The sequence below is a fragment of the Nylanderia fulva genome, unplaced genomic scaffold, assembly GCF_048542155.1.
Source record: "Nylanderia fulva isolate GAGA-0341 unplaced genomic scaffold, ASM4854215v1 Scaffold35, whole genome shotgun sequence".
Lineage (NCBI taxonomy): Eukaryota > Metazoa > Arthropoda > Insecta > Hymenoptera > Formicidae > Nylanderia > Nylanderia fulva.
The window spans coordinates 197,264-223,018 of NW_028190422.1; the positions used below are offsets into that span (position 1 = coordinate 197,264).

The 25,755-nt window shown below is 35.4% G+C and overlaps 3 protein-coding genes across 4 annotated transcripts in view; 2 read left to right on the top strand and 1 right to left on the bottom strand.

Moving 5' to 3' along the window:
• The window catches only part of LOC114935028 (uncharacterized), a 192,890-nt gene extending 184,938 nt beyond the window's left edge, over window positions 1–7,952 (bottom strand). The window contains exon 1 of the mRNA XM_085485245.1: window positions 7,487–7,952. The gene's annotated coding sequence lies outside the window, so the exon portion shown is untranslated. The remainder of the gene's footprint in view (window positions 1–7,486) is intronic.
• Window positions 7,953–8,144: 192 nt separating this feature from the next.
• RpS5a (ribosomal protein S5a) lies at window positions 8,145–9,943 on the top strand. 2 transcript variants are annotated; one of them, XM_029307781.2, is made up of 3 exons: window positions 8,145–8,221; window positions 8,877–9,248; window positions 9,615–9,943. In XM_029307781.2, the coding sequence occupies exons 2-3, from the start codon at window positions 8,883–8,885 to the stop codon at window positions 9,897–9,899; spliced, it is 651 nt and encodes a 216-aa protein (XP_029163614.2). In that variant the 5' UTR covers window positions 8,145–8,221; window positions 8,877–8,882; the 3' UTR covers window positions 9,900–9,943. The 2 variants fall into 2 exon arrangements, with proteins under 2 accessions (XP_029163614.2, XP_029163615.2); XM_029307782.2 differs by having other exon boundaries at window positions 8,178–8,334.
• A 387-nt stretch (window positions 9,944–10,330) lies between these two features.
• Window positions 10,331–11,213, top strand: ND-13B (NADH dehydrogenase (ubiquinone) subunit ND-13B). Its single transcript, XM_029307753.2, has 3 exons — window positions 10,331–10,485; window positions 10,678–10,839; window positions 10,924–11,213. Exons 1-3 carry the CDS (start codon window positions 10,465–10,467, stop codon window positions 11,095–11,097), a joined length of 357 nt encoding a protein of 118 aa, XP_029163586.1. The 5' UTR covers window positions 10,331–10,464; the 3' UTR covers window positions 11,098–11,213.
• The last annotated feature ends 14,542 nt before the right edge of the window (window positions 11,214–25,755 follow it).

Below are 25,755 nucleotides of genomic sequence, written 5' to 3' on the forward strand. Positions count from 1 at the left end.
ATTAATGAATGACTTTCAGCTGAAATCACTAAAAGTTCGCCTTGGCACTTCGCCTTTTCTCGAAAAACTTTATTTTTCTCAACGAGAAGAAGGAATGCAAACGACCAGATCGACGAATGCGGAATGCTGTCCAATTCCGGAAACAGGAAACAGCGGTGGCCGCGTTAAGTTTTCGCAGAAGAAATTGCAGTTTGCAAATGCTAAAGATACAAATTGCACTGGTAACAGTATTTTTATTAAAAGATTGCGATGTTTTTATAGTTGCATATTGAAAATTCAATTTATTATTTATTGTTTATTTACTTTGCTTATTTGCTATTTGCACTGAATATATAACGATAAATATAAATATACAATCTTTTAATTACATCCTGAAAATATTTTCTCATATAATAATATTAACAAACATTTTAATGAATTTATAGTTTACACAGCAGAGCGATTTTTAGAATATGATTCGCAGTTTAAATCCCTGACAACTGATTGTGCATGAGAATTTGAATGAAAAAAAAGTGCAATTGAATTTATTGAAAGTCATTAAAATGTTTCTGGTCAACAGCAATCTTTATTGCGCTTTAAAAAATTTAAAAAAACTTAAACGATTCGCGAATTACACATGAGAAAAACGTCGTCGCATTCTCGCACAAAGATTTCTGCAATTTTTCTATTGACCGATGAAGCAAACGATGTCTGTAGTCAGATTCATTTGTTCGATTTCATTTTTCATCTTAAAGCAAGCCCCGGATAGACAGACCGAGTCATGCAAAAAAATTCTAGAGATCGAGAAAAAAAGAAAAAAAAAGAGAAAAAAGGACCAGATTCTGAACGAGCACTAGTTAGGTTGAGATTGAGATAGTCGATCGATAAAATCTCTCAACAGTGGTAGCAAATACGAAAAACATGGACAAGATGTTGAAAAGATAAAAGATAAAAAAGAGAAAGAAAGAGAGGGGGGGAGAAAAAGGAATATGTTGGAATAAAAAAAGAGGAAGATTTTTCTTAAGTATAAGTAAGAGAAAGTTAAAGATAAAACTTGAAAATTGTGCGAAAAATTAAAGGTTAATGTAGAATGAAATAGGATTCTATTCATTTTTCGGAGACATTCCGTTAAAAAAATTCAAAAAATTGCATAAGATAAATAGTTCAAAAAATATATACATAAAGATTTTAGAGCACAATTAAAAGTAATTCGATAATAAAAAAAAAATATATCTAATGGGTCTACAACACAATTTACTCAATTAGTTACTAAAATATGGACAAAAATCAAGTTTAATATGAGAAAAAAAGAAACGTGATAAAAAAGGAAAAAAGAAAATGCATCAACGAGGAAGGGAATGTATCGACGGATTTAACCGAAGATCGAATCGTAAATTGCTACTATCGGGGATAATGAAACGGTAACAATTTTCGCAGATAGCAAGTGAGAAAAGCGAACACAAAAAAGGACAGTATGAACTAAGAAGCTGCGAGAGGAGAGAAGAGAGCAACGAGAAGATCGGTTGCGAGGAACACAAGCGGCCGATCAACGAAGAGAAGGACGAACAGACGCCGTCGTTCACCTTGAAACAAGAAAAAAAGTGAATCAGACGCGAGAAGGAAAGAAGGGAGCCTAAGGACAAAGGAAAGGACTTGTCAGGTAGCGAACACCCTGCACTCCCTTCCGCTCTCTTCGACCACCCTTTGGCTTTCCTCGTCGTCCCTTTCTTCGCCTCGTCCTCGTATCTTCTCGCTCACTCCTGTTCTCGACTCCTTCCACATATATAGGACTCACGAGGAGTCCTCGTTTTGCGAGATTTAGTACCGCGAGTTGGCGAATCCTGTACAAGGACTTCACCATCCAATCGTTCCATCTGTCGCGCGTGATTTGATAATTTATTCAATCTTCTTTTCCTAAATATCTTGAATTTTTCATCTATTTAAAAGTTACATAATCAAATGATATATTTCAATAAATATTTTTCTTTCGACTCTTGATATTTTACAAAAATTTATATGATCCTAAAATCGGTAAAATTAAGAGTTTCAAAAACATGATGTATCAAATGTATCCTACAATGCTCGGTATTTTTAAAGAAAGCGAAAATTTAACCTTCCGTCGACCGTGTTAGTCTGCGACATTACTATCCTTGACAAGTGTTTAGTCGAAGCCAAGCGAAGTTTAACTTTAAGCCGATCTAGAAAATCGCGCTGCCACCTTTTATGTATTCGCGGCGAAATACGAAATCCCTAGTAACATTTTATATCGTCGCACTTGTAACGCGACACTTGATAGGATGCAAGCTTACTCGCGTACGACTTCGTTGACATATCGAAGTATAAGTCTTTAATCGGATTTAAAACATATAACACTACAAAAAAGCTTATCGTCCAACGAAATTTGCGGTATCATCTTCTTCCCGCGACTATATTACATTGATATTTTTCTCAAACCTTAATTATATTCATAATTATTTTATAAATAAAAAAATTTTAAACATGTCGTTTAAAATAATAACCAATATATCTTTTAATTTTTATATTCTATAGGAGAACTCTGAGCGTTCATTAATCTTTCGAAGTGATAAATAAACGTGCGATAAATAAACACGTTGTGCACGAAGCACCGGTAAAGTCTCGCCACTATACGCGAATAAGAGCAATGGAGAGCAAGCTCCTCGTTTCAGCGCTTCCCTCGTAATGCGCCGCTAAAGAGTCTAAAGAAGATAAAAACGAGCAAATGAAAAATAATCACCGGACCTGGTGCGGTTAGAAAGGCTGTCGGAAAGGCGGGCAGCAAAGAGAGAGGAGAAAAGGAGCGAAGGAGAGAAAGAAGGAGAGAGAGATAAAAGGGAGAAAAAAGAGAGAAAGAGAGGGAATCAAAGGGGGAAAGAGCGAAAAAGCAGCGACGAAAGCTGGGGTTGGGGTGGCCACCATCGCCTGCTGCTGGAGGCAGCGATGTTTGAGAATACACGCGCCCCTTTCGGCTAATGGAAATAAGTTCGCCTTTCTGACCCTCCAGCTGCGAGTTTCGGGAAAGAGGGGAGAAAGGCGCATGAAAGGCATCGAGCAGGCATCCGGGGGACAAATTCGGCTGGCGGAGCTTTCCGCCGAATTAGACGATAAATATCCCTGATTTACCGCACGAGAGTCTCGCCGCGAGATGTATTTTTCGCATTGTCGGCTTCGCGATCGAATTGAGATGGAAAGTAGCTACCTTCGTTCTCTTTGCAGTATACCATTTTTTAAAAAAAGAAAAATTGACATAGAGAAGTTATACATATATGCATAACACTGCAGTTTCTTACACACAAGAAATTTACTAACAAATAAGTTGATCAAATTACTCTAAATATTTCGAACTCTGTCTTATTTTAATTTAATAAACGACAAGACTTTCTTCAAATACAATAAAAAATAATTGTCGGCGTGAGATATCAAACTCTGTTAAAAAGTTTCAAGAATAGAAACTTGCAATACGTACATTTTTTTGACAGCGAGAGAAATTTTGATGATTGTCGCGATAAGTTCGAAATCAGATTCTTGATATATCAAGTAACGATTCGGAATCTCAAGGATTCGTCCGTATGGCTCGAGCCATAATCCACGATGTCTCAAAGTGCTAATTCATTTAGCCTGTTCTGCGCGCATAATCGATGTCTCGATCTCTTGTCACGATAATTAACCTTTTCGCCTCGGACAGAGGAGCCTCGACGAGGAGATAATTAGCCAATTAGGCGTTACACGTTGCGACGCGCGTAAGATCGAGGGATCGACGTTGATGCTCGACGGGTGAAATTATCGCGAATGAGTATTGCCGGGAAACATAATTATCTCACAACGGTATTAAGCTCCCGACTAACGCAATCGGAAATGGACAATCCGCGAATGGCTTTAGGCGTTTATCGCCTATGTAAACGGAGAGAGCTCTTGCGCAGCATCATCATTAAGATTCATTAAAGATTTACGCGCAGTACGTAATACTAGTTAGCTCAGCTTTTTTTTAAAAGATAAATCTACTTTAAGCCCTCGAGTATTATTCCGATAACTCGAATTGTTTTAATTAAGCAATTTTGCATAACATTAGTAAACGCAGATATATTATTTATTCAAAAGCTTCTCGATTTTTATACTCATTTCAAGATCAACTTGCGTTTTCGTCGGTTATCTACTCGAATGCGAGCCATCGAGTCGACGAGAAAAATTGAAAAAAAAAAAAAAAATTGCCGCGAAACGAATGCATCTCGGATGCATGCGCGCTATTTACCGCGACGCGCTGTCGAGCGAAGAGCGAACTGTGGCGGAAAGATTGCTCCATTACAACGGCGACAAGTGAAGTGTATGCGCGCATTTATGCGTGCGTGTACGTATGTGTGTATGCAGCAGCATCTCTCTGCTCCGGATTGGAAGAAGGAAGCTGGGAACGCACGGAGAGCTACCGGGAAATAACAGCGTATGCGAGATCTCGAGGATGTATTTCGATTTATCTCGCACGAGCGAGCGGTTTCAACGTGCATAGGCACCAACACCGGCGAATACAACGAATAGTGTGTTAGGAGAACTCTTTTCTGTCGTTTGTTCTATCTTTCTCTCTCCCTCATTCTTTTCCCCCTTGCTCAGGCTCCCCTCGTGTCGAGGGAACATGACAATAATACGATATGAGGCTACGAGCCGCAGAATATAACGTAACTCGCCTCAGCAGGGTTCCTCGCTTCACCCCCTGCCGACGAAGGGAGAACGACGAACTGAAGAAGGAGAGAGAATAAGAACAGTAAGGCGAAATGAGAGAACACGAAGAGTCGACTTAGAGAGGAAGAAGCGGCAGGCGCTTACAGAGCAAAGTGCAATAATGCCGCCCAGCGGAGACATTCTTAAAGGTGCGTTTACGCCGACGATTCTCTTGTAGACAACTACGTTGTCGGCGATGTAAACGGGTTTCTCTCGCTGACAAGTCAACAAGTGCCGGACGGTTTTATTGGCGAACAAATCCGTGAATTCTAGAGCGCAATCCTTTATTGCCTAATTTTGTCAGGAGTTTATCCGAAATATACAACGCGTCGAACGAGTGTAGCGTTGAATTTTATTTAGATCAATTTAGTCTATTTAGTTACAATATATATTAATAATTTCATAATAATAAAAAAATCTATTAAAAATAGATTTTTCTTTGGCTATTACATTGTTAAAGAGTTGATATACAAAATCATGTAGCAAATAATGTTCACAAATTGTCAAAAATTGTCTCTATCAAATTAAACGTATCATTTTTTATTACACATAGGTTTTTTGAGAAGATAATCGCGGAATAAATCCGCATTCAATATAATGAAATTGAAAAATAATTATACAACCGCTTTATTTCGCAGTTCCAAAATTCGTGGGTACGTTTATTGGCAAAATTCGATAGATGTATCCTTCTCGCCTCGTTAGAGAGAACACCGGTCGCGTACCGAGCGATGTCGCGCATAAAGTGCCGTACGTCGGTTTATAAACTATTTATGCTAATAGGGGTGCATTAGAGAGAGAGAGAGAGAGAGAGAGAAAAAGGGGAGAGAGGGAAAGAGAGGGAGAGAAGCGGTCGACTCATCGCCGTCGGTGAAGTCGTAATTGCTTTTACGCGAATGCAATTACGGGGCTTTAACGATGACGCGACGCGCTTAATTGCGTTTATATTCGCGCGGGATACCTACGTAATGAAGAAGACAATGGGGCGAGAGAACGGGGGCGAAATGGACCGCGCTCGCAACGTAGTTGTTCGTCGACGGATAGCTAGCTCTATCGCAATTTTTTTCGCGTTCCGCGCGCTCTTTCACTGCGACCGCTTTTTCGATAAAGACGCTCGTCGTCATCATCATCGTCGTCGTCGTCCTTGTAGTCTGTCCATAGAAGCGAAGTTTCCAATTAGCGGAGACACTGAAGACCCTCGTTATAAATGGGAGTTAGGGATCGGACAAATGCGTTTTATAACGAAACGTTTTACATTGCTGAATTAATTTCCATAAGATTTACCGCGAGACTGTCGAGATACGTTCTCTCGAACTATTATGCGATTTTATTTGGATGCAATAACTAATAACGTTGATCCTGTGTGTGTGAAATATGTACAAGTACCAAGATTATATTTGTATATAATAATTTTAATAATTTTATTCTAGAGCAATTTCTCTTTTTGTTAATTTTTTTTTTTAATTGTTAGAAAATTAAAATTTTTGATATATTTGAATATTTTCTACATAATTTATATATATTCAAAAAGAACGATTATTATCTAAATATACGATTATTTATGGATGCAAAGTTTTATAGAAATATTTGTTTAAAATCTTTTTAAGATTACGCGAACAGCAAGAGAGAACATTTTAATAACTAATCAGTTTTATGCTAATGCTAGATGTAAATGAAAGATTTGTCAAATTCGATCGATCAGATTTTTTGTATTATTCCTGAATCGTGAATCGCAAATAGACGCGTGTTTGAAGCTATAGCTTTACAAACGTATACCTAATCGAAACCGATTTCTGGAAACGAATCACACGGATGTTTATAGACGACGATGATGATTTTCGCGTTTTCACGATACACGGATGCCGCCAACGTGAACCATTAGATATTTACGCGCGTCGAAGCTCGTCGACGGCGATTCGCTCATATACGAATTTTACTGCCTCCACGTCGGATCTTACTTAAAGTAATAAAGTGGAACCCGAGATGGGTTAGCAATCCGGACGGTGGATCGTAAATTTCTCATACCGTACGGTTGCTTGAGCCCTCTCATCCTCTCTTCCACCCTCGTCCTTCCCTACTCTCTCCCTCTATCTCTTTCTACCCTCTGCTCGTTCGGCGAGCACGATTTCAACCCTATTCACTCGCCATGACCCTCTGTGTACGCTTTCTACGGGCCCTTGTCGACGACAGGGACTACCTACGAAATAACAGATTATTACGGCCGTGATTGTTTCGGATATGTGCCACCATGAATATGTGTTGACCCAGATTATCGAAGGATTAACCGATTTACAAACGAATTTCCTCTTTCGACTCTCTATTGTCTAGACTCGCTTCGATTGTCCCTAAAATAGCAATAATCGATCGCGATGGCTTTGCCGAAAAATATAATTAAAAATTTTTGCACTTCTGAATACCGTCTTCCAAGCTATTTCCATTTTAATATGCGTGCGTATCCAACCCTCTTATCGTGAAAATATATATTTCACAATTCTTTTTTTATATCAATGAACATACTCAGGAATGTGCGCAATTGATAAAATTACTAATATAATAATAGTAAGAGAATTATATAAATATAATATAAAGAAAATTATATAAATATATATAAAGAGAGTTATATAAAAAGCGTACCAAATTTTTACATGATACAGCATAACTCTTATCATAAATATATATGTATTGCAATATAATGTGCAAACACATTTCTGAATAACAAAAATAAAGAGATTTTTGGCGAATAATAAAAAAAGAGAATTGTATAAAAATTCTTTTTCCTGACCTTTTCGATGCAGCTTCGATGATGCAGAAAACATATCAGTGGTGACATCTGCTGAGAAATCTCCGAATTACGTTCCAATATTCTTACTCAGTCGACGATGTCACACACAAACACATACAATTTGCATTCGCGCACTTTTTCGGAAAATACAAAACTTTTATCGCGTCCCGCTTTATTGTTTCATATAATTTCAATTAATTTTTTCACACTGTTACGTCCATCGCGATAAAAGTGCATTTTGTAACCTATAACATCTACACGTTTTCGCGAAATGATCTATATCGAAGGAAGGCCAGTAAACGACTTATCGCGACGTTAATTTTACTACACTAAGAACTGCAATCTATCTTTTCCGATCACTACAATTTTCTCTTTTCTTTTAATTACATACTCACTTGATTTTGAATGTAGAAAGTATAATATATATAGCTACAGAGAACTACGAAAAGAGAAGACTCTGGTACTCGATAGTCAAATCAGCAATCTTGCACTTTCCAATGATTTATTCGTGTCATTATCACTTTTACCTCCGATCAATCGCGTATTATTCGCGTTACATTTACACGCGCGAATACCGAAACTGTCATTAAAAGCGTCTCGTTTCCACGTGCTTTTGACGTTACGTTCGAACGTTGACTGACATAGTCCGAGATCCGCCATTTCCGGCATGCAGATGGCGCACGCGTAGCCTCATGGCCTTTTCCTGTTCACGCCTGTACGGACGAAGACGTGAATGTAAGTTGTAAAATAGGAATTACCATTACGACGAGACAGTTTCGTGCCGAGGCAGTGCAAATTGATATTGTCGAGTGGTTCAGAGCAGCCAGGAACCGCGAGTGATCGTACAGGTGCGAAAATACGTGTGGGATTTCACGCGGAAAACGCATGCGGCATGTGACCGCGTGGCCACATGTGTCTTACCAATTTCATTCCCATTCGAGAATTTTTTTCTTCATTGAGAATTTAAAGAATGTATTACCTCGTCTATGTCACCAACGATCGATTTGCCACGGCATGAAAATCGTATCTTTTCGTATCTGTACTTGCTTTAATATTATATGTTGACTATTATTTGATCTAAAACAAAAATATAAATACATGCTTTCTCTCTCTTATGAGGTCTTCGAATAAGCAAATTATCATCACTATACTTCAAATCTAGTTATGTTTATCATTTACTAACACTCTACTTTTGTTAGTCTGAAATGTGTTTGCACAGTATGTTGCGATGAACATATATTTATGATAAGAAGTTATGCTGTATCGTGTAAAAGTTATTGGGAAATTATTTCTAGAAATTACTGAGCATATCGTAATTCTTTAAAACATAATTTTTTCATACATCTTGTATTTTATTTCAAGAATAAGTGAGACTACTTTTGTTTTACAGATAAACATGGATGAGAAAGAAGTATTCGACGACATGGTGGTGGCAACCACAAATACATTGCCAGTAGCAATGCCAGCTGAACTACCTGAGATCAAGTTGTTCGGACGCTGGAATTGTGATGATGTACAAGTAAATGACATGTCTTTACAAGATTACATCGCTGTGAAAGAGAAGAATGCCAAGTATCTTCCCCATTCAGCAGGACGTTATGCAGCAAAACGTTTTCGCAAAGCTCAGTGTCCCATTGTGGAACGTCTCACAAATTCTCTTATGATGCATGGCAGAAACAACGGAAAGAAATTGATGGCTGTGCGAATTGTGAAACATGCCTTTGAAATTATTCACCTTCTTACTGGCGAGAATCCTTTGCAGGTGAATAGATTATTTATTTAAAGTTTGCTAACATCATTGATTTTTCATATGAATAATTTGATATTGTATTTTATATATTAAGAAGTTTAATTTAAAAACTTATTATATAAAAGAAATGTTTTCTGTTCTCTCTTTTTTGTTCCTTATTTTATAATTACAAAATCCATGTTTAATAGAAAAATCTGGATTTTTAAAATTATAAAGTAAGGAACAAGAAAAGTAAAAAATAAATAAAGAAAAGCTTTTATATAATGAACTTAAATCAAATGTCTTAATATATAACTGTTTTATTGTAAATTATTTTATTATAATATTAAAATATTACTGATAATATCACATATTTAAATTAAAATATTTGTGTTTTAGGTTCTTGTCACAGCCATCATTAATTCTGGGCCAAGGGAAGATTCTACGCGTATTGGACGTGCTGGTACAGTAAGGAGACAAGCTGTGGATGTATCTCCCTTACGTCGTGTTAATCAAGCTATTTGGTTGTTGTGTACTGGCGCGAGAGAAGCCGCATTCCGCAACATCAAAACAATCGGCGAATGTTTAGCCGATGAACTTTTCAACGCCGCTAAAGGATCCTCAAATTCTTATGCAATTAAGAAGAAAGACGAACTGGAGCGCGTTGCCAAATCGAATCGATAAACATAACTTTCAATATTGGAAAAAATAAACGTTCTATCTTTAAAGTACTTGTTATTTTATTTTATAAGAAATTTCTTAAGAAAAAATCCCTATAATTTCTAGTGTTGACTGTTAAAATTCAACATGTCAATCGTAACAATCCTTGAATTAAAATTCTTCGCATTAGAATTAAAATTAGTCAATGAATATGACTTTTGAAAGAATATGGGTTAAATAATTTAAATTATGTCATAACTTAGAAATTTTGAAAATTTATTTTTATTTTTATTTTCTTATGCAATTTTGTGGACTTGAGAAAATCAATTGTTTATTATAGAATTCTTGATTGAATTTTAATTAATCTTGTGTAAAGTACAAATCAATTTTTCATTAAAAATAGTAAAGAAAGACCAATAAAAAATTTTTTTTATTAAAAATAAAATATATGCATTTAAATTATGATGTCGCTACAAGCGCACTGCCTTCCTTCTTGGATGGCGTTAAAGTGTATTTAAGGTTAGAGAGCTGATAATTCGTGTGAAAAAGACCATTAAAATACGTCAAGTGTTAAATAATATCATTGACAATGGCAGGTGCTATCAAAAAGGTAGTTTATTTATAAATTCAATAATGAATACAGCTAATATTGATAAAATCTAATATCAAGAATGTCATCTGTTATGTAACTTGAAAATTTATATTTAACAATATTCATATTTATACATATTTATATGTAAAGCTCTGTGGAAAAACTAATTTTGTATTAACTTTATTAATTATTATCGTTTTTCGTTTGCAGACTACACATATAAAAGGATTGGCTGTTTGCACAAGACCTCATTTAGAATTAACTCCATTGTACAATAGAATTTTGCGAATGTTGGAGAAGTTTCCAAAGGATTATGCTTATCGAAAAGAAACAGAGAAGGTTGTCAAAGATCGATTGAAGATCGTGAAAGAGGTGATGCTAATACTCATTAAAGTAACAACAATTATTCTGAAATAATATTCTGTATTGTTCCTAATTAAGTATCCTATTTTGTAGACTGCCGATGTACAAGCTATAGAAAACAAGATAGGCTGCGGACAAGTAGAGGAACTTCTAGTACAAGCAAAGAATGAGATGATACTGGCAGAAAAGATGTTGATGTGGAAACCATGGGAGAAATTAATGCAGGAAGCACCGCCTAACCAGTGGACATGGCCACCGCATAAATAATTGAATTTTGTTATACATAGATGTTTGTATATAGTGTGTGAAATTGCAAATAAAATATAAATTAACTATTATTCAATGTAATATTGCATGTAATAAATAATTCATAACTTGAAAAATATGCACAACTATAATAAAATATATATAGCCAGTGATATTTATAATTACATATCTTTCTCAATCTTGTAGAAAGAAAACAAAATTATTTAAGAAATATAGTTTTAACAGAAAAAAATAAAGATAAAGTAGGTAAATTCTGAATTGATTTTATTATTTTGAATTATAAGATAAATATAACTGTTTAATGAAATTGGAATATTTCATGTATGTAAACGTTTAAATTTGTGTATTTTTTATTACATACTGTAAAATTTCGTTTCATTTGAATGATTAAAATCACTTATTTATAACAATTTTGTTTCTCTTGAAAATTCACTATTTTAATTAATTCATTATAGCATAAAAATATGATCCAATATTCAAATATTATTTTTTTTTGGCATAAGTCTATATTAAAACTTATGGCATTAATTTATAAGCTTTACACTTTCTTATTTGATATTATTTTTTCATTTTTGTTCAAGCTCATATATTATTTGCGATACACATCTCTCTTTATTCATACATAATTTTCACAAAATTATTATCCAAAATTTCAATGGAAATTGATGGGACTCACCGATACCAGCATAGCAGTGTAATAGTGTTGTAGACTGTAAAATATAAATACAAATTAATAAATATGAAATTATATATAATGAATTAGAGTAAAATTTAAAATAATCAATTTCAAAAAATAAAATTATATTTACATTGAATTTTGTATTTTTTAAATAAAATAGATATTTAATTAAAAACTTATAAATTATTTTTATTTTATTATAAAATTTTTTTTTAGATCTAAATTTTTTAATAAAATTTGTAAAAATTAAATAACAAAAAATTTACATCTTGTTCTGGTATTGCCTGATGCCACCCCGGGTCTCCTTCCTTCTTCCTAGAAGAAGCTTCGAAACACTTACACTCGCGTTATTTTTTTTTTGTTTGTGACGCGCGACGACGTCCGGGTTTTTAACTTTTACATTTTCGACGTGTTAGTAAGCGATAAAAATTTATAAATAAAAATATGAATATATATACATATATTTTTATATCCCTTTTATAACTTACTTTTTTTATAACTGTATTTACGTAAGCAGTCTTAAAAATTATTATCTAGAAAATTATCTAGATAAATAATATTATTTTTTATCTAGATATATTTAAAACTAAATTATCTTCATCTTATCTAAGATGAATTTACATATATTTATTTTATTTTTATCTAGCTAATTTTAATCATCTAAGCACAACACTGTCAATGACGTACACTTTGCTGGTCCGGTCCACGAAGTACGAGTATATGTGTATATTATGTAATTATCGCTGTTAATTACCATATAAATGTGATCGTGTCACCTGGACCAACATCGTGATCGCGATCGTAATAAGCGCGAGATGTAAATAATTTTAATTTGCTGAATATCTATCATGTAAATAATTTGTATTCTTGAATTTCTATTATATATTTATAATTTTTTCATCAAATTTCTATTATGGTCTAATTTACATCGATATACTTTAATACGCGTATTAATACGTACTACTGACCAATCATAGTCATTCTATTCTTTAGAAGAATGGCTGTGATTCGTCAGTACGGCATTTGATACGTGTATCAAATAATCAATGTAAACTAGACCTATGCACATAATATTAATTAGCTGAATTTCTATTATGTATATACAATTTCAATTATTTACATAATATAGAAATACGGCGAATTAAAATTATGTGCACAAAAGAAATTCAAGAATTAAAATTATGTATATAATAAAAAATAATAATTAAAATAATGTGCATAATGAAAAGTCGAATTGAAATTATGTACATAATTAAAAACTCCCGCGCGTAGTAATACATGAAATCGGCCGATTCTGACGTGACGTCACGACGTGCTTCAACTGTCCCACCGTTCAGTGCGAGCCCAGCGGTGAAGGAGCATAGTGCGCGTCGCGAGTGCTCCGCGTCTCGTCTAGATTTCGTGCGCGAGTAAACGGGAGTGCATGTCCGGGAGTGTCGTGTTTCGACGCGATGGCTCGAATAATCTTCTCGAAGAACATCCGGGCGTCGACGAGGACCCGGGAGCCCGAGTATCGCGAATTGATGGGCGGGAGGGAAGGGGACGTTTCTTGCTTCAGATATTGTTTCGCCGTGATTTTCGCGTGTATTTCGGCTCCCGAGAGCCTCGCGAGGATTCTGTATCGTTTCAAAGTGTATCCCGGCGTCGACGGGTGTCCGGGAGTCTCAGAGCATCGCGAATTCGCGGAAGTAGCGAGCTGCGGGAGGGTAAGGGGGAAGGGTGAAGGGGGAAGCGAGAAGGGACTATCACTTAAAATATCATTTTCGATTGTATTTTGATTATATTTCGTTATATACAGCAGCTCTCGCGCGGTATTTAGGAATTATCCGCTCGACGAGGAGTTTCGCGAACACGCCAGCATCTCCTGTAGTGCCTGAGTATCGAAGAAAAGCGCGAATTCATCGAAGTTGACAAAATTCAAATTTCTTGAGATATTTTGGTACCGAGACTATCCGCGCAACGGGCATGGCGCGCAAGAGTGTCCCTCCGCCATGACACTTCCCGCTCACTTCGCGATGCCACGTGATGACGCGGCGCGCCGGGAGATGTCGCCAAGTAATCTAAAGGCATATCGATGTTCAATGTGATTAATAATATTCTGATCGCGAGAATATAATTAATTGTTATATGGAATCGCTCGGACGCTCGCTTTCTCGGAATCGAAAAAATATATTATTTTGTTCGTGTTTTTATTCGCGAATGCGATATCGAACGTGATCGAGCTGGATCGAAAGTGCCGAATGCATTCGCGAGTGATGTTATTTTTTTCGTATCGTCCGTTTATTTCGAAGTGCATCTCACTGTGTATAGTGAAGTGATAAATAATTATTGCAAATAGAAAATAATAGAAAAAGCAATGCAGTGATCAGTGTATGTGCCAAATCATATGGGATTATAGCAGAGCAGCAGAGGAACATTAAAGCCGATGTAGTAAAGCAGAGAGGTTAGATAATCTACTCAACGCAATGTGAGTTTATTTTTTGTTTATATTACATAGTTCGGAAAATCACTTAAATATATAAACTCATCTTCGACAAAAATTATTTTTCAAGTTATAAAACTTAATATTGATAAATATATCTATTTATTTTTTTCATATTTACAAAACTACATCATTTTTAATCCATCATAACTTTATTGGAGTTTCACCATATAATTGAATAAAATGCAAACTTCAAGATATTTCAAATCATCTTGCGCAGTCTTTTCTAGTATCGTTTGTAATAGTTTGTAGCATTCACAATTGAAAATATCGCTGGAAAAAGCAGAATTTAAAAATCTTTAAAATTGACGAAAATCACTTTTGACAGTTTTTTTAAACTACTGTAATTTCTAAACCGTGCAAGTACAAACGAAATGAAAGTCAGTATACAAACAATTATAAATAATGCTAAAAAAGACTGCGCATAATTTTAATATATTTATTTTTACATTGACTACGCACGAACGAAATACGTATATTTCTTTCCGTATTAAGAACTTAATCTCCTAAAGGCAGGTATTAGATTCACATAATTATATGCGTGGAATTTCGAAGTTCGAAGAAGTCTTTAATCAGAGATAGACCGATATCTATCTTAAAGCGAGAAATTAACAAATGTCACTAGCACCGAACTTTAAGATATTTCAAATTAACTTGCGCAATCTTTTTTAGAATCGTTTGCAGTTGTTTTTACCATTCTCAATCGAAATATATTTCGATGAAAAAAGCAGACATAAAAAATCTTTAAAACTGACGAAAATTACTTTTGACAATTTTTTCAAACTATTATAATTTTCAAACAGTGTAATTACAAGCGAAACAAAAATTACTAAAAACACACAAACGATTCTAAAAAAGACTGCGCATTTGAATTTGAGTTATCTTAAAGTTTGGACTTGGTCATAATTTTAATAAATTTATTTTTACATTGACTACGCATGAAGGAAAAATACTATATCATTTTTCATATTAAAAAATTAATGTCCTAAAGGCAGATAGTGCCAGATTCACATATCTAAATGTGTGAAATTCCCAAGTTCGAGGAAGTCTTTAATCAGAGATAGATCGTTGTTAATCTTCAAGCGAAAAATTAAAGTGTCATCAGTATCAAATTTTAAGATATTTCAAATCGACTTGCGCAGTCTTTTTTAGAATCGTTTGTAGTTGTTTTTAGCATTCTCAATCGAAATGTATGTATATCGAAAAAGGAGATTTAAAAAATTTGCACCCAACTTTAAGATATTTCAAATCGGCTTGCACAGTCTTTTTTTGGAATTGTTTATAATGGCTTATAGTACAGTAATTTCGTATGTTAATATCGTTCGTTGTTTTTATCCGTTAAAAAAGAAAAATTTTTTAAATGATCAGAGTTCCTTTCTTTAAGATTTTTCAAATCTGCTTGCGCAGTCCTTTTTTATATTTTTTAATTGATAAAACTGCAATTGATGTTAGTGTAACTACAAATAACTATTAACGAAATGCTGTAATTTTCTATATTAAAAAATTAATTTTTAAAAAGTGTTTTGTTCACATAGATTCGGAACATTTCACTTCTAGTAATTTCAAATCTGTTTGCGTTGTCTTTTTTTATTTTGTAATTGATAAAGATACAAACAATTAATGTTGCTATAAACAACTACAGTCGAAATTTTATCATTGTTTGTATAAAAAAATTCATTTTTAAAAATGTTAGTGCTAAGTTTACATAGTTTTCAATTTATATATATGTTTCATTTATTAAAATATTTATATTTATGTTTCATTTATTCAAGTTATTTATATGTTTTGGCCAATTTATTTTGGTTTTTTGCTCCTCTCGCGCTATTATTATTTTTATATTTTTATCTCGGCCCTAATAATCGCGGAACCAGCTGTCACTATGGTCCATCCGAATCGTGATTGAGTCAAATTAAGTGCATCGATAAAAAAATGAGGCAGGGGCGCCTGGTGCGTCGTAATTTCATAACGCTATATAATGAAGATACGAATGGAAGTAGGGCGTGCAATCCGCTCATGTATTTCAAATTTCTTTTTTGTTGATTCTGATTTAATTTCACCTGTCTGTAAACGAAAACGAATAGACAAAGTCAGTTATGTCGATCGCTTGGCCAATCGAGCATCTTTGACGGATAAAACACAAAATTAACACCCACCGATAAACCCGCGGCGTTTATCCCTTTCTTAAACGCCACTAGGCTGTCTTTCTCTTCCTCTAGTTCCTCTCAAAAATCCCGACACAATAGAATCTGCGAACCCAGGTCGGCGACTGACACTGGAGATCATTGTGCGTACTATTCGGAAAAATTCTAGAACTGTATATACTAATAATGCACTTCGCGCGCTTTCTCAATCTTTCGAACAAACGTTATACGGGCAACGAACGATGGTTGTCATGCACTTGTTACGATCACTTGTCGATTAACGAACGCGATGAATCATCTTCATTATCATTCATCGTTCATCAATCTGATAGTCTTTTCGTCCGGAAAAGACAGCCGCATATATGTTATTACCATGCAGCATTGTTATTTCAATACATGATTTCTACGCGCGATTTATACTTTTCTTATATTATTATTAAAATGTCGATCGAAGAACGATAAGATATTGCTGTGAAATATTAATTGCGGTTCAAAAATCGAGTAAAATACAGTTGTATTGCATTATTTAGTTTTGGCGAGTAACAAAAATAACATATTGAATGAGAAAAAGAGTGAAAGTTCTACATTCTGATATCTATACTTATACAATTTTGTTCTAATCATGATTAAGTTTTAATTTCTACGATGTGCCATTTGTATTTTCGATATTCCATGTTCGGCTTTAAGCTGCTACATTCAAAATTTCTTCGGGTCGCGAAGTGACCGTCATTTATCAGTCTCATTTCCCGCGGAAGAGAGTCGTCCTTGCATTTCCCTTGAAAAGCCGCGGCGCGGAAGACTATCCGCACTCGGTTGATCCTCGAGGGAGGAAGAGAGAAGCGGGTGCAGAAAGGAGCGAAATGGAAAAAGATATACCGTTCTCCGACAGAGGTAAACGAGCGGCACGGCGCATGGCACTATTCTCCCCACTGCCGCTTCGCCGGCGACTTCTATGTCGCGGTGAGCGTGCACGACTCGACACTCGCTCGCGAGACGTTGAGGTAGCACAAGTGGAGCGCTAACGGTCGTCACGTATTCGGTATTCTGCCCTTCGCTCCATCGTCCCCTATCCTCGTCGCGATATAAACAAGTGGCTGCGAACGTATGTGCGCATCATTCGGATTCGAAGAGAATTTCGCGTCGGGTTCGGTAATCGACAAGTGATATCGTGACAAGTGCATGACAACCGTCGTTCGTTGCCCGTATAACGTTTGTTCGATAGATCGAGAGAGCGCGCGAACATAAAGTGCATTATTATATACCGTTCTAGTCTTTCGAACAGTGCGCACAGTGATCTCCCGTGCCAGTCGCCGACCTGGGTTCGCAGATTCAATTGTGTCGGGATTGAGGAGAGGAAGAGAAAGACAGCCTGGCGGCGTCGTGGGAAAGGGATCAACGCCGCGGATTTATCGGTGTGTTGATTTTGTGTTTTATCCGTCAGGGATGCTCGATTGGCCAAGCGATCGGCGATACAAACTTCACGCAAAAGAATTTTTCACACACAAGTGTCGAATTAAATGTAAAATATTTCTCCCTTGTGGATGAATGATTATTTATATAGAAAGACATATTGGAATGCAATAGTTGATAACATTGTCGATTCTTTAGACGTTTGTCGAAATGTTCGTATATACGTCTGTCATAATGTTTATATGCGTTTGTTGAAAATTTTGGCCGATCGAGCTTCGAGAAAATGATATAAAAGAACATGGCTTAATTTCAATTGAAAACATTAAAAATCTCTCCACTGTAGATGACGATTAAAATTAGAGATTTTGTTAAAATTTAAATGTATGCGAACACTAATACATATAAGGATAGCGATTAAAACTCTCGCACGTTCACCGCTGCGAATAAATTACTATGACGAAGTTTATCTTGACACGCGCACGAATATAACTGACAATTTGTCTATTCGCATTATTCCAGTTAAATGCCATGCGTATATGGCATAGCGTGATAATTACATGTCGCGTTATTTCAATGCGCATTATTACTCATGCGTGCTCCACGGCCGTGAACGACACGCGCATAATTTAAATTCCGAGCTTTAAAGCTTTAATATCCTTTCACTATCTAGAAACATGACTACAACATATATCTCAGATCAAAATATAATTTTTATAAAGGAAATATATCAGTGTTATCAGTCTCTGATGATCATATATATTCTGCGTTTACAGATATGTGAAATTAAAATCAACAAAATTAAATTAGAATCAACAAAAAAAAATTTGAAATACATGAGCAGATTGCACGCCCTACTTCCATTCGTATCTTCATTACATATATAGCATTATGCACATATGTCGCGTATTTGTGGAGGAACAGGTGATAGTTACAAACATAGCCCCGGGTTCGCCACGATTAGTTTTCGACCATCTAGCGTGACGTTGACCTGCTTTCGAAACGTTACCCTGCGATATATTTTCACATAACTAATTAGGTTAATATTGTATTTATCTGATGTGAGAAATATGTTGATTAGGACTATTAAACTAAACGGATATATATATAATATTTATTATTTGTTTTAGAATATTAACTTTTCATATTATTCAGATCAAATACACATATAATTTTTTTTAAGTATCGAATATATAATAAATTATCTTAAATTTTTTAAGTTGTTTGAAAAAAAGATTATTTAAAAAATAGGCAGATTAGCATAAAGCAAATTTCTCATCCATTTTTCGCGATTCGCTGCCATCGATCGTTCGCGACAACTATAAATCCCGAAACGCGATCGCCGGTTCATCATATGCGCTTTTAGTTATAGCCGCGCTCGTTATACGCACACGCGTGCACAGTGATATCGTGTGCGTAGCTGCGTGCATGCGTGTAAAGTTACGGAATGCGCTGGGAATTTTCATTGCACGTGATCGGCATTTTTCATGGCTGCGTCGGTAGCTGCATCGCCGAGGTGAAAATAGTTATTTACCTATAATAATTTCCCTCCGCGGGTGATCAACCTCTGCGAGAGACGGTTATTGCGACCGTCCCGCGTTATGAGAATGCGCGCCTGATTATCGTCGTGATTTACGGGCTTTAAAACGTGGGAAAGTCATCGTTTTTTGCGCTACGTTATAAATTTTTACGCATCTAGGCTAACGATCGTTTTACAACTCCGAAATTACCGGAAAATATATATATATATTCGCGTTCGAGTACGCGGATTTAAAATTATTTCTAGGGCTCTATAATAAACGTTTTTTCGCAACTTGCCTTGAACAAGCATAATTAATTTGTTAGTAGCCGCAAACCATTACGACTAGATTTCTTATATTAAGTATTATGACGGCAATTTTGACTGTTTACAAAAGAATCTGTCTATGTATCTTTAATCTGCATAATGATTATTAATTTAAAGCTAAGAATTTTGAGAATCGAAAGTTAGGTACATCACATGTGTAAAATAAATTCTCACAGTTATCATACTAAAATAAAATACTCTCGGTCAGAAAAAAATTTAATATCGAATATTGTAAAATAAAAATTTTTAGAAATCATTAGTCATTTCTCTCTTGTATTTCGCAGCGCAAAGGACAGGCGCAGATCGCGGCAGATATTCCCAGATAAAAAAGAATGCGGCGGACGATAGTCTAAGACAATGTCGACGGAGACGAGCGCATCTTTCCGCTTACAGCCAAACACAATACGCGATTTTTACGAACGCGCGGTAGAGAAGACGTTATATAGCTTTCGCGGTATATAAACCGAACGCGCCAAGAGTAGCTCGGACGGACAGCTGAAAAATTTTGCACGACTATATTCTCGCATGAGATTCTCTCGTGCTCGACGGCGCTTATAAATGTCGCATTCTACCGCGACTTACTGCGTTTCGTGATGTTTCCTCCGTTCGCCGCATTCCACAAATTTTCCACTCCGCATTTATTACATATTTACCGAGATTGTGATAAATTAAGTCTGAGAAGTACTTGTGTCTCATTATCAGTCAATGATCCTATTTTATGAGTATAGTACGTTATCTTTAGTAGGTTATATGTATATATAGCATCTTCAAAAAATGTTTCCCAATAAATAATTTATAATTATTATTGAGATAGTTTAGCTCTAATATATCACGAAATATATTGTGATATATCTTTTAATATTTATCTCTGAAATATTTTAAAAAGTTGGAATTTTTAAGAAAACTATTTATTTATATACTTTCGATCGAAGAAACTGAGGAAAAATATTCAAATATTAATACCAATTAAAGATTATTAAAACACAAAAAAATATTAAATATGAAAGTATTATATTAAATGATAAATAATTCTATTACTTAACATATAACAGTAAGATAACTTCCTCAACTTTAAACGAATTGACTGCTCATTTGGTGAAACCGTGCCACGGAAACGATGCGCGGATCTGTGATATCTCCAGACTGACGTAGTATTGCGGAAAGGGTAGCCCCTCTGCAATGGTAGAACGTTAACATGCCGTGACGTTGCCCCGTTAGAATACTCGGCGGTCTCTACCATCGCATCCCGTGCGCCGATCGTGAACTTTATTTACACTCTCTCGTGCCGAATCCGCATCTCGTCCTCTGCATCTCCACTAGTCGCGGACATCGCGATAACCATCTTTTTCACGACATTACGATGTTCGCCGTGCACCGAAATTCATATTCTGCCCGAAAAATTCATTATTCGCGCCCGCAACTGTCCTTTTTCACATTTTGCCTAATTTAGCAGATTAACGCGTGCAAACCTTTTGTCGACGTATCTGAGTATCTTTAGTTTATGTGTACAACTGTTGTATTTTGATTATGCATGCATTACATCACGTGTATGAAGGAAAGAACATATTATTTTTATTATTCATTATTTTAGCATGGTGAGCGTCTCGATCGTTTGCAAAATTATATAATTCCTCATTTCATTCGAAAGCGATTTGATTAGTCACAAAGTACGCTCGAGAAGCATCATAAATTTAAATAGCATGAATATAATAAATCAATTAGATGAGATAAGAGCGCTTCGTAAATTTATAAATATCGGTTAGCATCGGAATTTTTTAATCAGATATGAAAAAAACGAGAAACGTAACTGTACATAGAAATAGAACTGTAGAACATCCAAAATGCCACATAGCGGTTCTACAATAAAGTCAGAGGTTGAAGGTGAGACGAGAATCGAATAACCGTCAAGGATGAAGCGTATTGGGGCGATCAGGATCGTTCGAGAAAGGCGAATGATGATCACTATAGGTTGGAATTCTTGATGAAAGACTGAATGGATAGCTGAATGGTAAATGCGAATAAGGTGTTGCGCGTAAAATATTATGGTTGAATAAATGGCGACCCGCCGCGCTTTCATCGTCTGACTTTTTTTGCATACTAACGACAAAAAGTTGGATCACGCTATGTACACACTTTGAAAGATGTCACAATATGACATTTCTCAAAGTTAGCTTAGCTGCAACCACATGTTATACGTTATGGATCCGTGATTCCGACTGTAATTTATTAATTTCGCTTATTACACAAATTTCATAAATATAATTTAAACATTGCGTGGAGAAAGATCTTTAAAGCTTATATAATAAGCTATTACATCATTGAAATAGTCATTTGTCATTTAACATCAATAATTTGTGTGCAAATTAAAAAACAAAACGCAATGTACTATATACCTACATATTAAATTGTTGCAATTTTAAGTTTTATATAACGTGCTGTACTTGTTCTAAAAATATTTCTGGAAAAAAGTTCACGATAAAAGGTGCACTGTTTATTAACATTGTAACATAAAAGATTAATCAATTTATCCTGTTTGGAGCGACGCTTTAATTAATACAGCTATCAAGACAAGAGGTCAGAGTCGAATGGCATGACTTCGCGTTCCAGCTCTCACCTTTTGAATTTTGTGGGTCAAGCAGGTTTCAGGTTAATGATTATTGCTTCCGAAAGATGATCGATGCTATCTCCTTGATGGATAACTGAATTAAAAAGAGATGAAAGGAATTTTTCCTACATCGAACATAAACTCTACATTTTTGTTTTAATCGTTTTTCGTTATAATCGCGTACAATATTAACTAATTCCGATTTCATAAGATAAAAGCTAACAATGATAACGATAAGAAACCATGTTGCAAACGAGATAATCAAAAGATCATAGATTGAATTGTCGACGATCCTTTTTCTCTTTTTAAATCCAAATCCTTTCTCGCGTTTTCCATTCCCACACAACCACCATTGTTACAGTAAAGCAATATCGCGTCTTCGTAAATCTTCATCTGATTTGAGTCGCCGGTAACCTTGGTACGCGGAAACGAGACCTTGGCGTGTGCAGGCCGCTATAAAGTCTTACCTAATGTTAAGCGGTCCGAGAAGATAAGGACCGCGCGAATGGCGAACGCGATACAACGAGCCTCGTTCGTCGTGCTCAATGGCTCGAGACTTTCACGTGCATTCCTCACTCGACGCGTTCTCCATGCCTCGTGTTCTCTTTTTCTCTCGCTCGTGTACTCGAGACCTCTCTCCGAACACTCATCTCTCTCTTTTCCGTCGCCGCGCGATTCCGTTCATCTTTTAGCCGCGTTCTCCACCTGCCTCGCCCATCTTCGGCAGCATATTTTTCCACGGGGAGGCGGCGGAGAAACACGAGCAGCGTTGCGGAAGTTCTGTTTAACCTTTCGAACCCCTCGATTTACGAGGCGCTCGATTCGCCGTGGAATGTTCATTTGAGATACACTGTCGGCAGCACCGCTACACGCGACCGCGAAGACACACTCGTTAACCCCTTCAAGTTAACGCCCGTGGAAATGACGGGCGGCACTCTGGATGCGACCACACGTGTCTCGGAACTCGTAAACTTTAACGCTATATATTAAGTCAACCCGAGATTTCATGCATTCTCATCAAAAAGCATATGATTTGTATTACAATTAATATATAGCGCATCTTAAATATCTTTACTCTTATGTTTATATCATAATTATTCTTAGAACATAAATTTTTCTTTATTTTACATATTAATAATCGTCCATCGCTTGAGAAATATGTAGGACTTTTATATCTATATAGGTAAATCAAATATTCTTCAGCGAAAAGTTATTTTTTTAACGATAAATATTCTCTCGCTTTCTATAACTGTGTGTGTTTATTATGTCCACTCTCTCCTAATATACATTTGCCAAACGAGTTTGGACATCAAGAGAAATCTATATTCCAGTTTATTTTTCCAATAAGCATCAACTCTGTTAACCCCTCACTTTTTTAGACTGGGCAAACAACTTCTGAGGACCGTAGGTCAAGAGAGGTCGTAAATTTCTACCTTAACTGAGACGTGATCTCTCGGTAGATTTTCTTGAGGCGTGTAAAGCCTAAAAAGTGTGGCTAATGTATTATTCCTTAGACGATCTCCTTGATTTTTTTTCTTGATGTATGATCTGCTCAATTTCACGCCGGCAGTATATATTTAAACTGTTTAAGAACATTTCAAAATTATTTTATAGAAGGATCTTTTTACACAATTATTTTATATAATAAATTAGAAAATAGAAAGCAAATTTTATAAGAATCTTTTGTATATTTCCGCAATTTTTAAATATTTATGTATGTATAATTTGAATTTCATTTTTTTATTAAATATATATAATTGAAAATTTTTAAAAAATTATTTAAGATTCTTAGGATGTTTATTTAGGAGATTTTTGAAATTCTTGAGAATATTTAAAGAAACGCGAAAGCTGAAATGCGTGTTTAACGTGCATATACTATTTGAATGTGTCAATGAATCTGCACAATATATGATATTTAAGTAGGAGAAAGTCGGACAAGGTAAAGAGGAACGCCGATGCATTTAATTTACGCAAATAAAAATGCCAATGTATAACCAGCCGACTTTGCCCTCGTGTGTATTTGATCGCGTGATGATGGAAAGGTGGACGTTGAAAAGATCCGCGCTGCAAGGGAAATCACGCGACACGTAAGTAAGAATAAATGCGCTCTCGTGCCACGTAAGAAGGTAAAACTAATTTCTCTCTTTCCTTTCCTTCGTATATCGCGGTGATTTTCAAATGGACCGGGACTGAGCCCAAGCGGTTATTTGAAACGAAATTACGCGAGTAGTTTCCTGTATAACAAACCTTTATATATCCGCATTCATTTCGCTATAAGAGTATACCAAGAGAACGGTGCTATATAATGAATGAGAATTGTAATATCATTTCAAGAATTTTTTTTTCGGAAAAAGGTTGAATCAATTTGTTCTAATTTACAAACGTGATTAAAAATATATTCATGAATATCTTATTTAATATATTTATTATCAAAGAAGTAGGTTTGAAATGTAATTAATTATTTAATTTGTGAAATCAAGAATAACGACGTTTTACAAATTTGAGGATAATATTATTTATTGAGGAAGTATTCGATCAAACTATGTTATTTGTTTATGATGGATCGTAAAATAGTACGTGAGCGAAGAAAGTCTTTCCATCATCAGAGTTTTCAAGAATTAATATGTGTTGACGTGTCGATCGTTCGCGAATGCGAAATATCGGCGATTCAAACGGTTTCTATGCAATATTCATCCAACCCGCCTGAATAGCGGTAATGCTGAGCGTATTCCCAAGAAATCATTATCCTTTGAAAGGATCTGCATTCCAACAGGCCTCTTTTTGCAAGGCCGGACATTATGGTCTCAATGCGATTGCGTAACGCACGTGTGCGCGTACGAGTGTTCGCATTCTTTTTGTCTCATCAACGTCGCGCGCGTTCAGTTCCGTTTCGGGTCCATTTGTTTTCTATCTGAATAGCATCTATCTTTCATTTAGTCAAAAAAATCATTATACAATATTATTGGAACGAGGACAAATTTTTGTTTGCGATATTTAAAAGGGGGAATAAATTGAATTTAAGTTGTTGAAAGAGAGAAAATAAATATATTCGCTCGAACAATAAATATATTATACTTACATACATTTAAAATACGAAATTTATAATTAGATAATTTTTTTTTAATTTTTTCTCAAGTTCAGAAAAATAACAGTACTATATTATTAGCAACGCGAAGCTGTAACAAAAATTAGCGAATTATTTAAGCGATAATTTGTGCGTAGGTGCTTGTGTGTATCATTTATTTTAACTAGACGACTAGTTAGCATGTAGGCATCGTATCGATGCGAATGTAATAACTTTGCACTGCAGCGTGCACATATGGCTATGAATTCAAGATCGATGTACTTCGCGTTTTCCTACAATTATTACACTCATCACGTACAATTGACGGAATAATTGGTCAAAGAATGATACAAGAATGCACTATTTAATCTGTTGGTGACAATTATGATTTAATTCTGCCATTTTATAGGAAAAAAACAATATTAGACAATTTA